Below are 14,870 nucleotides of genomic sequence, written 5' to 3'. Positions count from 1 at the left end.
AACCCATATCGTAGGTCATTACTTCAATCATCGACGTCGACAGGCGCTGTTGAAGCCCTTATGGGATTTATCAATGTAGATAAATCGGGAATGTAAATTGCACTGCTGTATTCTGTTCTATAAATTATACAGAAAAAGTAGCATGAAAGGTGCTTATCCAAGATGAACTTTTCATTCAGAAACAGTGGCCCTGTAACCTCCACAAATGTAATAGATTAGATAATGGAAGTGGCACAGCAGTTCTAGAAACTGATAATTACATAATAAGGAAGCGTCAAAATAACTCGTCAGCCAGTGATACCACACAAAGTTTATGACTGATGACTCAGAACAAATAACAGAGAAATATACAACCTTATAATAGAAACTTACGACACAAAACATGTTAACGAGAACATATATCCATATTTAAATCTAGTAAAAACAATACGAACACTACCTTGAACACTGTAGAACAAAATTAGACATCCTAAAATCCCCAGTGAAGGAACAAACATCAAGTGGGACAACATAGGAATACAGAAAATCTATCGATTATTCCACACATTTTATCCACTGAAGATGACTTTGAGGCGACTGATTAAGAAAGTGCGGCAAATTTCGAAAAAACGACGTTAAAGGATCGTAGTGTTATACAGTCTCCTCCACTCTGGAGTAGAGACTGTAGAGACTGCACTGACGTTCAGATTACAGCTGTGTCTCGCCATGGCCAATCAGTTTTGTACACAAAATAGGAAAACGTAAAATGCACTTTCAAATATATAAAGACACTAAACGCAAACAATTAAGATATGCATAGTGTGTGGAGTTGCTTTCCTTATTACAAAGATACATATTTAAGGGCTAATTACTCAATTGCACCGACAAGTTAAATTTATTACATTTATGGTTGACAAGTATTAAATTTATGGGTGATTTTTTTATTACATTTATGGTTACCATTTATTACAATTGTGGTTGATATTTTTATTACATTTATGGTTGATTTTTGTTACATTTATGGTTGATATTACATTTATGGGTGCATTTTATTACATTGATGGTTGATATTACATTTATGGAGATTATTACATTTGTGGAGGTTATAGGCCCTTGTAACCTCCATAAATGTAATAATCTCCACAAATGTAATAATCTCCATAAATGTAATATCAATGGCCAATCAGTTTAGTACACAAAATAGAGAAACGTAAAATGCACTTTCAAATATAGAAAACACCCTTAACGCAAACAATTAAGATATGAATAATGTATGGAGTTGCTTTCCTTATTGCAATGACAAAATAGATTTATCTATTTATGGTTGACAAATATTACATTTATGGGTGATTTTTTTATTACATTTATGGTTACCATTTATTACAATTGTGGTTCGTGTTTTTATTACATTTATGGTTGATTTTTGTTACATTTATGGGTGATATTACATTTATTACCATTTATTACAATAGTGGTTGGTGTTTTACATAATAAGGAAGTGTCAAAATAACTCGTCAACTAGTGATACAACACAAAGTTTATGACACATGACTCAGAATAAATAACAGAGAAATATACAACCTTATAACAGAAACTTACGACACAAAGCATGTTGACAAGAATGTGTATCCATATTTAAATCGAACACTACCTTGAACATAGTAGAACAAAATAAGACATCCTAACATCCCCAGTGAAGGATCAAACTTCAAGTGGGACAACATAGGGATAAAGAAAATCTATCGATTATTTATACGCTGAAGATGAATCTGAGGCGACTGATTAAGAAAGTACGGCAAATTTCGAAAAAACGACGTGAAAGGATCGTAGTGTTATACAGTCTCCCCAACTCTGGACATAGACCCTCGAGAAAAACGGGACAGGCAACTGCGATAAAGAACAAAGGGTCTATGGGATTAGCAGCGTGCGATCCTACTTGGAATAATTAAGAGGTGTTAATGGGTCGGGGACGGAATGAAGCTGGACCCACTTTTCTCGAGGGTCTATGCTCTTGAGTACAGACTGCTCTGACGTTCAGATTACAGCTGTGTCTCGCCATGGCCAATCAGTTTTGTACACAGAATAGGGAAACGTAAAATACACTTTCAAATATACAAAACACACTAAACGCAAACAATTAAGATATGAATAATGTGTAGAGTTGCTTTCCCGATTAAAGAGATAAATATTTAAGGGCTAATTCCTCAATTGCATTGACAAAATATATTTATTACATTTATGGTTGACATGTATTACATTTATGGGTGATTTTTTTATTACATTTATGGTTACCATTTATTACAATTGTGGTTGGTGTTTTTTTTACATTTATGTTTGATTTTTGTGTCATTTATGGGTGATATTACATTTATGGGTGCATTTTATTACAGTTACTTGTAACCAACCTAGTCTAATCCTAATACATGTTAATGCAATAATCGAACGTCTATAAGTGCACAGCTTAAGCAAATTTTGTATCGGTAAAATATCATTCACATTTTTCTCATAGGCTTATATGTATGTCGAACGACATTTTTTTGTGGAATTCTAAATTCAAATCTCTTGTAGCCATATGTACTTGTAACAACCTTAATCTTACCATGTACATTTATATCAGATATAAAACGTCTGCAAATGCACAGATATTAATATTTTTGTGTATATGAGAGATAAGCCTCCTTTTAATGGGAAATGAATAAAGAGTCAAAAGGCTAGATTACGTTACATATTTATAACCATTTATTTTATTTACTCCGATCAGTCAGAGCCTGAAAACACAGTCCCTCTATCCATATAGGGACTGTACGAAGAAAAGGAGAGGAAATGATAGAGAAAACAGTGAGAAAAACTCAAAAATAAGCTTATTAATAGTGACTGGGTCGCCTGTGGGCACACCTGTAAGCCAGCTGAAGGAGATAGCCATGCCATGGCCATGTTCGTCATTCCCCTTTGCCGCTGGCGCTAATACTCTCTCAAAGCCCCGCGCCGACTACGTACCATTAGCTGGTGTTCCTCACAGTTAAGTTTGGTTCTAAACACGCCATGGAATTTGGCCCTAGTTCATGCTGTTAGCGTTAGAAAGATTGGCCAAACAGCTGTAAGCATTACAAAGATTGGCAAATCTTTCTGATGTTTACACAGGAGCCTTCACCGTATCACAAGGAAGGAAGGAAGGCTTGACCAGTACTTGGCTAGTCTTGCTCAATTAGCTGGCACGCCAATGAGTAACTGGTTATAAAGCCTTTGAATTTTCTGCATTTATCACAGGAGTATGGAGTCTCCACAGGCTTCCCAGTTTTCGGCAAGATAACTTTAATTGAGTGTGCAGTGGCTGGTGGCCGTTGAATTTCCAACCACACGTGCTCGTAGGTGTAAACATGATTAGGCGCTTGGTATAAGAATAACGATATCTCTTGAAGAACAAACACTGACCGGCTACTCCTGACAAGTACATAAAGTGCTGAAAAATGTAGCAACAGCAGTTATTTATATGGCATCCCAGAAGCCGATGAACTCCATTGATCTCCAGTGAAGATACATGTATGTATTTGTAGTCACGGTTACTATACAATCAGTTGTATTCTGTACAACATGGTGAGATATCTAACCACAAAATCGACAAAAAGTACATGTCAGCTATGGTGAAAGATGATCACATCTTCTGAAAACTGTTGGAGTTCCTCTATTTTATACATATTGGCATTTCGACAATGTCATTTGAGTGCAGGCCATGGTGCACTGATTATTCAACCTATAGGCGATTACATAATATTTATCAAATGTTACCTATTTAGTGCTATTGTGATAACAGCAGTACATCTCTGCTACACAACTTATTTGAAGATGAGTTCATCTGATAATTAAGAGACATGAACTACAGTCCCTCCATGGGTGGAGGGACTGTGCATGAACCAAAAAGCTGTCAACGTGTAAGAGTTAAGGGTGGGTCAACAATTGGTAACCTATGAAATACCACAATAGAATAGTAACTTTACCTGCTGACCCTGAGCTGGGTTACATCAGCTACACTGCATGTAGCCGATAAGGGACTAAGAGAGAGTCCATTTGCTGTGCCCCAGTACTGTTTTGTGTCATTGGGAGTACACCCCATCATAACCAATATTGGTTTCAGTCTCCAGCAATAGACAGCATTAGGGAGTGGTGGGGACGGAGGGGTCCCGTGACACAGCAGGCTAGCAATATGGCAGCTTGCTGTGAAGTGTATGCTACAGATTCTGTTCGTATTACCATGGCGATAGTGCCCCTACTAAGTACTACTATTTTGCAGCTTATTGCAGTGTTGTCTGATCTTTAGGGAGCAAACACAGGTGAACATGAGTGGAGTGGTAGGACTGCAGATGGCAGCAAATTGAATGTTTGCTACAAGCCATCAACCCTCTTCATGCCAAACAGTATCACTTACTAATCAGCCAACTCAGTGAAAAATAGTGTTGAGCTACATCCATATGTATTTCCACCCTTTTGGCTTGGTGTGTTCAAACAGCTTTAGTCCATAAAAATCATGTTTACAGTATCTGTGATTTCAGGGGCCGTCAAATGTTCATTTTTTGTTGAAATTCACCAAAATTGGACATATTGTGCTTCACTACTTTCAACAAACCTGACCTGATGGTGAAATATGAACTTTTCAGGAAAAGACACTCAGTCATAAAGTTTCTAGTGAGCAGTATATAAAGTAGAACGATGCTGCACCTGTGCTTACAAATCCGCTAGCTTAGAGGGATAAGGCAAAAGGTTGAAAGTTGGGAGGCACATGAAATATGCTGACAATATTGGAAAAAATCTTGTGTAGTGTTCGAAATTATCAGTACTATTGATGCTCTCAATTAAGTTTCACAAAATGTCACTTTGAGTCATATCACGTAGATAAATTGTCAGTTATGCAAAATGGCTCATCAATACTATCAGAAGTAAACAAACATATCATTTAGTATTGTTTATTTAATTTAATCTCAAGACTATCACCCTCAATAATGTACCTTCTGTAATATTGTCTCGTATCATGCACAGAATTTAATTTTATGACTAGACAGTCATTCTGCACATGCAAGATATTAAATACCTAAAGGTGCTGTCAAGTATCATATATGTTTAATATTTTATGACCACACTCATATCAAAAAAAATATCTCAGATTTTGACTCAACTCTCCTAGAAAATGCCATATTAACTATGAAAAACCTCTGATATAATAATAATAATAATGTTTATTGCACAACAACACACTTAAGAAGTGTGGTAAGGCAAAAATACCTGTACAGTTCAACGAAGTGTGGTAAGGCAAAAATACCTTTACAGTTAAACGTTACAAGGATTAACAAACACTGGTTGTAGCTGCTGCTGGGGAGAAAGTAAAGTACTTGACATATACTTAACAAGGGGTAATTTATCTGACTGACTAAAGATGTAAATGAACTTCTCTTTCTGGTCTAAGTCAACGAAACCAGGACTGCACATAGTTATTGAGGAAAATAGCATCTCTCTGTAAGTGCTATATTCTGGACAGATCATTACATAATGGAATTAATCCTCTACTGAAGATTGACAATACTTACAAAATCTCTCATTTGCAGGGACTTTTGGGATTGATCTCCGACCTAATTCAATTTGTAAGTTGTGATAAGAGATTCGACGTTTTGTAAGCCCCTTCCTATAAGTAACATGTCTTATATCCAATAAATAATTTTCATAGTGAAAAGAAATTTAAAATTCTCTATACGTTCTGAGTTTATTTTTTCCTGAATCCGGGTTTCGTGAATCATTATGCAAATTTCTGAGCCAGGTCTGATGATAACTCTTACAAAAATTATCAACAACAACACTTACTGTGGAATTTATATTACATACGGAAGTCCATACATTACTTTCACTGTAAGAATTCAAAATGTTATACACAAAATCAGACCATTTTTAATTAAACCTCGATGATATGTATGCAAACTTAAGTAAAATGTCATCAGTCAAAACCAGTCTATGCCAGTACTTGAGCATGTGTTTTATAATGTAAACCGAATTGGATATCTACCAAGCTCTCCAATAACACCAGCGTTTGAGGCATGTTTTGAAACTCATAGAATGAATTTATAGAAAGAGATACTGACATCATCAAGAAAATTAACTTTGTCATTAATTTCATGCCCCCATATTTCACAGCCATAAGTCATAATAGGTACAATTAACGTATCAAAAAGTGCTAATGCTACTTTTACAGAGAGTGAACAATTCTGAAATAGACCCTTTCGAAGGCTAAAAAGTGCTTTCATTGCCTTCAATTTAAGATTACGAAAATTACCTTTGAATTCACCATTTGGAGTAATGACAAAACCAAGATAACAGTATTCTTTCACTAAGTCAAGCGCTATTCCATTGTAAGTAAGGGTAACTCCTTTTACAAGATGATTACTTTTCTTAAATACAATTACTTTTGTCTTCTTTGTGTTAATAGATAAGTTCCAATTACAGCAAAAATCACGCAGCTTATTAAGACAACTTTTCAAGCCAACTCTAGTTTCTGACATCAACAGGAGATCATTGGCATACATCAGACAATTTAAATGGAGTGAATTCAAATCAATAGGACAGTCCAGACTCATCATCACCAAAAATGCAAGGAAGATCATTTACAAAAACATTAAATAAAGTTGGACTTAAATTACAACCTTGCTTGACACCTATTTTGGACTCAAAATCACCAGTAAGACAATTATTGCTTTTCACACAATATTGAACATTACTATACATTGACTTGATATTGTTTTAAAACTTGCCATCAATTCCATATTTCTTCAATTTCCATAGTAAACCTGTACGCCAAACTCTATCAAACGCCTTCTGAAAATCTACAAAACAACAGTGAAGATATCTATGACTGGGATTACTGCTCGAATGACAGGATTTAGAATATACCTGTCTTTCGATAGCAGAACGTAACACAAAGAGATTGTCAGCAGTTCTCCTCTTTGATCTGAAACCAGACTGGAAAGGTGAAAGAGAGTTATTTTTGCTTAAGTAATCGATAAGCCTATTATTCAACACTGAAGTAAAAAGTTTTGCTAGACAACTATTGACAGATATCCCTCTATAGTTAGATGGATCACTTGTATCTCCAGATTTGAAAATTGGGACCAAAAATGCCCTTTTCCAAGCATTTGGAAATCTACCTGATCTGAGAATGGTATTAAAGAGTATGCAAAGTGGAGTAAGTAAACGAGAACCCCCATATTTTAACATTTCATTTAAAATTCCATCTGTACCTGAACTTCCCAGATTTTAGTTTACGTAAGGCTTTCAAGATTTCATTCTGAATCATTAATAGCAGAATTAAGAATAACATCTTCATTTCCTCATTAGCTGCCTCCATATTATGCAAGTCTTTACAGATATGTCTAGAAAAATTGTCGTTTTCTTCCATAGAAAAGTCTCCCAATTGCTTAAAGTGAGCAAACCATTCGCTTGGAGAAATAGAGGAGTCAATTTTCATCTCAATTTTAGTACCTGAAATATCTTTCCACAATTTCCAATATTGATCACTGTTCTCAGAATGAGCATTTTCTAATTTGGCAAGTTGATCACGTTTAAAAATTGCTTTTTTATATTTCAACAGTTTTTATAATTTTTCTTCAGTGTGAAACATCTCCCTCTAATAAATGGGTCATTTGGATAGCGGCCTAGCAATATACAGGAATCCTTAAAATCTTTACGAAGTGAAAGACATGATTTATCAAACCATGGCTGTATAATACGCCTTGACTTCTTAATTTTCACTTTGGGAGTAACTTTACATAAACAACAATTTGAAACTTTGTGAATGATACCCTCAAACTTTTCCAGAATGTCATCACAAGTTTGAGACATAGAACAATTATTGCGAAACATTCTAAATTCTTCTTGAATAGATGGACTTTAAGAAGTTTCTAAAAACTTTTGTTTGGCAGAATCATTCCAAATGTATTTGTTAGGACATGGTTTACATTCAACATCTATTGCAGGCTTTAAAATATTTCTTACATTTATAGAAAAACCTACAGGGCAGTGATCAGAGTAATGTGTGAAATCATAAACTTTAAAATAATCAATAAGGACAGTGAGATTCTTTGTGACAATACCATAATCTACAGTGCTGAACCCGGTTCTTTTGTAACAAGTTGGCTTACCATAAAGATCACCTGTAGTTCTGCCATTTGAAATAAGAAGACCATTTTGAATACAAAAATTACTAAGGTGTCTGCCGAAAGAATTGACACTACATGTACCATCATCTCTAGAAATTCTATCCTTTATGAAGTCAGGCATATAGTCACTTGATGTAGGACAGTGGTTAATATCATCGTAATGAATGTAATCTGGCAAATTACCTATCCTATAAAGCATTGAAATCTCCTACAAGAATTATGTCGCCTTAACATGAAAAGTTGAGAATTTCCGATTGTAGAGTTTCAAAATAATCATTATGTATATGCATGACAGATCCTTGTGGAGGTAAGTATACACAACATATGAAAATCTCTTCTGAATGAGAAAAAATCCTCATCAAGTTTAAACCAGAGAAAGTCAGTAATATTGGACTTTAGATTTGTAATTCCAGCCTTTAGGCTTGATTTAAAATGAACAACTGATCTCCAAGCAGCACGCTTACTTCGCTTATGTTGAAAATTTCTATCAGATCTGAAATAACAATAGCCATCTAGGGCAACATTCTGTGACTTAGAAAGCCATGTTTCTTGTATACACATAACATCAAACTTATTAATAACTGAAATGAAATCATCATCTCTGCATTTGTTTGATTAACCACCTTGAATATTCCAACTTCCAATAAGAGTTTTTTCTTAATACAACACTATCAAAAGTTATATGCCTTTGAGTAGTAAAACACATGACACCAACAAAAACGAAGTGTCAGTTTGTAGCCAAATAGAGATGTAGTAACACTATACCACTCAATAGAAATTTGGCAAAAGTTTAACAATAGGAAAAATTCCAGTATTAAAGGTAACAGGACAAAAAGCAGTTAATCAACCAGTAACTCCATTACTTTCACACCGTAGTGGCTTTTATCAAAAACAGTTCCAGGACAAAAACATAAACAACCTGGAAAGAAAGAAGTTCTGAAACTACGTACAACAGGTTGTAATGCAATTAATTCAGTTAAGTAATGCAGTTAATATCTATGATATTTTGACAACATTACCAATCACGAAAATTCTCATTGCGCCTGTAATCAGTATGAATGTAATTGCCATAGTTGTATGGGCTGTTACGGTATGGTCTATACATCTGGTAATCACGAACATCAACTGGTCTGAAATGTGATGTGGACCTATACCTATGTGAAGGGGAAGCGTAATCACCTCTATGAAATGCTCTTACACACTGTTTGATGTCACCCACCGAGAGACAAGTGCCTCGTGAATTTATGTGGAATCCATCCCGGTGATACATATCACTATTATTACCCAATCTGTGGTGTTCCACAAAAACACATTTGTCAATATTGGAACATGCATTCTTGACCTTTCCATTAATAACCTGGATTTGATTATTCAACAACTCATATTTACCATGAAAAGGTAAAATACCTGACACTACAGTAAGTGCCTTGGGGCAGAGATATTTAATTTAATTACACAATGAAACAAGACCATCAACTATCATATCATCACGCATGCTACCAACATCGTTTGATCCTACATGCAATAATACAATCCCCGCATCAACATTTCTCATATTTCTAATACGCGCATGGGCTTCATCAATATTTGAGACTCTCAATTTAAGAGACCGCTTGAACTAATTGCAGCACGTGAAAACATTTTGAACCCAAAAGTCAATTGAAGGAATTAATATATTAAATCTAGACTACATAAAATTAATTCCGGCACATAAAAACATATAAATAATTTGAAATGTTAGCAAAATAAATTCTAGACTACATAAAATTAATTACAGCAAAGATAAGCAGAAATAATTAATTGGAACACATAAAATTAATTCGGCATGACTTCACAAAGTTAATTAAAGGATATAAAAAATAATTAAAAGAAACATGCAATTAATTCGAGGTGCTAGTAAATTAATTCCAGTCTACATAAAATTAATTCTAACGTACTAAAATTAATAAAACATAACTTTGACTAGAACGGGCCCCCATACTCATGGCGCTGTCTATCGCTGATATCGGTAGGACTTGATGGAATGGAGGGCATAGTCCCATACATGGGTTTCGCTGGACCCTGATTCAATGGAGTATTCAACGCGGCCGCGGGAGGCAGAGGACACACAGTCTTGTCATTGGGTGCATTTACCGTGGTCGGAGAATTACCCTTCAAACTGTAGCGACGATCAGCGGTAGGTGATGCTAGTCTCGGGTTACACTAGCATGACCAGCTGCGTGACTGCTGTCTACACTCTGATCAACAGATGACGTCACAATGGTTGCTGAAACTTTTTCTAAGACCGTGTGAACAGATGATAGTTTATCGTCAATACGAGAAACATTGTTAATGTTATCATCTGTGGTGAACTTTGCAGTATCGAGCTTGTCTTCAATAGTGGTAAACTTCTTTCCGAAGGTAGTTTTCATTGACGAAATCTGCATTTTCAAATCTTTGACCTGAGCATCGACATGAGTTTTACACTGCGATTCAACAGCTGTTTGAGTCGCCACCAACTTTCTGTAGAATTCATCACATGTACACTGCAAATCCACTTTCATATTGTCCACCACATCTTGGAGGTTATTAAAACGATCAGACAACAAAAATGAAGTTGTCTTGGAGGGTTTCGAAGGAACTCAATAAATTGACATACTTTGCACTATTGTCTTGTCTCGGTCACGCGAGTCAACAGTTACACGATCTGCATCGTTCGGTTCCGCGCACGATGCCGCGGCAACAGAATCAGCATCTAATTTCAAAACTTTAACACAAGTCTCTTGTGAGTCACAGATGCTATCTTCATTCATGGAAACAGAAGTGTATGGGTCTGAGTCGTTTTCCAGTACAAAATTTTCCACTGGGATGTGCATGTTGTCTGGGCTTGGCGTAGAATTGCAACTTTGTATGGCTTCAGCGTCCGAGTTCCCGCCTGTTGAGCTCTGACTCTGGAAATTCTTCAAAAAATTTTCTGCTTCTTCGCGATTGTTAAATCCTTTAAAGCATGCACCAGAGAAGCCGTCGACAAGCTTATGGCAAACATTCCACTTAGAAAAGACACCAGTTTGTCTTCCGATTGCGAAGGCATGGAACTTTTTTCGGGATTTCTTCTTGATAGACGACGACGTGACCTTTTTGCTGCTCTCGCTGTCTCGCTGCACGTGTTCATCATCGGAGATAACAAAGTCTCCGTAGACAAAATCCGGGTCACTCTTTCTTCTTTTGTTGCGCTTACCCATGATAGACAGAGTTATAGAAATAAAAAAAAAGTTAAACTATATGCAAATAAATGCCTGGAACAGTAATAAATCAAGCCACTACGGGGAGCTCAATTAGTGAGTGGACACTTTGCAGACGGCCATATGTACTATATATAATATATGTACTATCGGCTATCATTGACAATATCATATAGTGATGTTGTCTATTATATGTCGGTATTTTTGTTAAGGCTGGTACCTTGGTAAATGTTACCGGGGTTCCCCAGTCATTTTACTGGGTTCCTCCTGGTATATCAATTAGATTAGGTGACAGTAAGAATGTTCCCAGGGTTCCCAAATCATTTACCAGTGTTCCCCAACCTTAGTATAAACACTGAATGTTTTATGTTATTTACAACATTACAACATTTACAAAAATAAAAACTTGTAGACAACGAAACTTATTTGGTTTTTATCATATTAGTATTTATTGTCCCTGAATAAAACCCTGTGCTTGGATGTGCAGAGGGGCAGCCAATTTACTTATCAGTCTTAAGAGTATGCAATTTAGCAGTGTTGATTAACACTGCTAATTTGCATATTCTTTTGTTGTGAAATATATTCTTGTGTGCACGTATATTATAAATAGACTGCTCCAAAAACTGAAGGGTGGCCCACCCCAAAGATTCCCCTGTTTAGAACTTTGCTACTTGTGAATGCTTCCTTGCAGCAGTGCTGGGTAATAAAAAATATGGTAACTCAGGAATGTTCTTTGATATTTAATAGGCTAGAACCAGAGCTTGACACATCAGTGTTCTCTGTTACCATGACAACAAGACAGATGGAAATGGATTACAGAATAAAGAACCTATCTTCATCAATTCTGAAGAGAATGAATGAATTCAGGAAACAGTCCCTGAATACAGACATTGAGTTTTGCGCAGAGGAGCAAAGTTTTGCTTGTCACCAGGCAGTCCTAGCAAGTTGCAGTCCGATGTTGACCTCCGTTCTAACTTCAGATGCACACAAGGACAAAATCAAGGAATTTTTAGGTGTTTTGAATGCCAATACTGTGAAAGATCTGCTAGACTTCATATACACCGTACCGGTAAAGTAACCATTTCCTTGCAAAATGTTGAGCAATTGCTGAAAGTATCAAGTGAACTGAAAATTGAGGAGCTTGCCACTGGCTGTGCACAGTGCCAGGAGAAGTTTTACAGTGCATATGATTGTCCGAACAAGGCTGTTTACACATTACCTACTAGCTGTAGAAGGAATGAATGGGCAGGTGAACCCATGCAACACTGTACAAGTGAAGCTGACCAGATATCGGTAGACACTAGACAAGGGCTGCAATGTGGAAGCAAACGTGATGCTAGCAAGTTGTTGAAATATGCACATGATGAAGACAGACATATCACTGTAGGTAGTGATGACGCTGATGTATTTGATAGTGGTAGTGATGGGAATGATGATGATGATGACCTGGATGAGGAAGATATGGCTAATGAAGGAAGTGCGTGGACCAATAAACATAGAGAGCCTGATATAAAAGAAGTCAAATGTAAGATAGAAAACGAAGAACAGGAGGAAACAGATGTTCCAGAACTTTTAACAGGGAGTAATGATATGATTGTTTTCGGGAACGATGAAAGGGGCAACATGGCTGATGTAGTAAAAACCTTGACTCCTGCGAATTTATTTTGCCCTCACCTTTATGATACAGGTAGCTCTGTTGCAGATATGAATTTACCACAAAGTCCCATTCAGAATGATCAAAGTTTATTAGGGGAGAAATATGCTGACTTAAATGGCAATATCAATCATTCTGATGCTGTGGTCCACAACACCATATTTCACACTGACCAGAATGAACATGCTGAAAAGGAAAAGTCGAAGGTCATCAAAGAGAAAGAGTTTATATCATTCAAATGTGAATTTTGTGGAGAAAGTTTTCCAAGGAATCATCTGCTTCAGAAACACAGAAATCGAGAGCATGGTGATGTAATTCTAGGTCATAGTAGCAGTGACTGTGATGAGAAACACAAATATTTGTGTACTGAATGCAAATGTGAGTTTGGAAGCAAAGGTCTTCTGCAGGACCATCTTTCAGTTCATAATAAGAGTCATCAGCAAACAAAAGAACATAGTACAACATCTATCATTGGTCCACAAGAAATTTTCACTGAACAATCAGCCAATACATGGATAAGACAGATTCTGCATCAGTGTGATGTCTGCGAGAAAGATTTCAAGCTATATTGTACACTGAAACTTCATAAAAAGAAAGTTCATGGTTCGACCGGTGGTTATCTGTCATGCAGAGTGTGCAAAGTGAGATTTTCAAGCAGTAGTCTTTTAAGACATCATCAAATTGCTAAGCATACACGTAGCTCAAGGCAAGATAACCTCTGCTGTCTTTTATGCAAGGAAACTCTCTGCTCAAGGTTGCAGCTGAGGAAACATGTAAAGGACAAACATCCAAACCAGCACCAGTGTCAGCTTTGCAAAAGGTCATTCACTCTAAATAGGTTACTAAGGGATCACAAATATAGGATACATGAAAGAAAGGTTTGGAACTGTGGAGAATGTGTTGCAGCATTTGATGATTACAAGTCATTGAAGGAGCACAGAGAGACACATGATCAAGATTTAAAGTATCAGTGTGAGAAATGTAAGAAATGGTTTGGCCGGAACAATAGCTACAAGGGCCACATGAAGAGGCACAGAAGACAGAAATCCATTGAGTGTAAAATCTGCAACAAAGTTTTTCATGTGAATGCCAGCTATGTAGCACACATGAACATGCATGAAAGTAGGAGACCATTTAAATGTCCGATTTGTTAAAAGTCATTTACTACAAGGGCATACCTCAAGGAGCACAGATATAAGATACATGAGCGAAGGGTATGGAACTGTGGAGAATGTGGTGCAGCATTTAGTGATTATGAATCTCTGAAGGAACATAGAGAGACACATGATGAAGTTTTAAAGTATCAGTGTGAGAAGTGTAACAAATGGTTTGGCCGGAAGGATAGCTATGAGGGCCACATGAGGAGGCACAAATTAGAGAAATCCATTGAATGTGAAATCTGCAACAAAATTTTCCGTTTGAAAGCCAGCTATGTTGAGCACATGAACATACATGAAAATAGGAGACCATTCAAATGCCAGATTTGTGAAAAGTCATTCACTACAAGAAATTACTTAAGGATCACAGATATAGGAAACATGAGAAAAGGGTGTGGAACTGTGGAGAATGTGGTGAAGAATTTAATGATTACAAATCATTGAAGAAGCACAGAGAGACGCATGATCAAGATTTAAACTATCAGTGTGAGAAATGTTAGAAATGGTTTTGCCGGAAGGAAAGCTATGAAGGCCATATGAAGAGGCACAGATTAGAGAAATCCATTGAGAGTAAAATCTGCAATAAAGTTTTTCATGTGAATGCCAGATATGTTGCACACATGAACATGCATGAAAGGAAGACATCAGTTAAAGTTGACTTGTCGAA

General features: G+C 36.4%; 1 protein-coding gene across 1 annotated transcript; it reads left to right on the top strand.

Moving 5' to 3' along the window:
* The first annotated feature begins 12,649 nt into the window (after window positions 1–12,649).
* Window positions 12,650–14,200, top strand: LOC139116386 (zinc finger protein 596-like). The gene has a single exon (XM_070679023.1). It carries the CDS (start codon window positions 12,650–12,652, stop codon window positions 14,198–14,200), a length of 1,551 nt encoding a protein of 516 aa, XP_070535124.1.
* The last annotated feature ends 670 nt before the right edge of the window (window positions 14,201–14,870 follow it).

Source organism: Ptychodera flava, chromosome 17 (genome assembly GCF_041260155.1).
Source record: "Ptychodera flava strain L36383 chromosome 17, AS_Pfla_20210202, whole genome shotgun sequence".
Classification (NCBI taxonomy): domain Eukaryota; kingdom Metazoa; phylum Hemichordata; class Enteropneusta; family Ptychoderidae; genus Ptychodera; species Ptychodera flava.
Note: the sequence above shows the minus strand (reverse complement) of the source record. Positions and strands in the feature narration are given on the sequence as shown.

Excerpts from the sequence above, each read along its gene's own strand:
- LOC139116386 (XM_070679023.1), top strand. The coding sequence starts at position 12,650 with ATGCAACACTGTACAAGTGAAGCTGACCAGATATCGGTAGACACTAGA.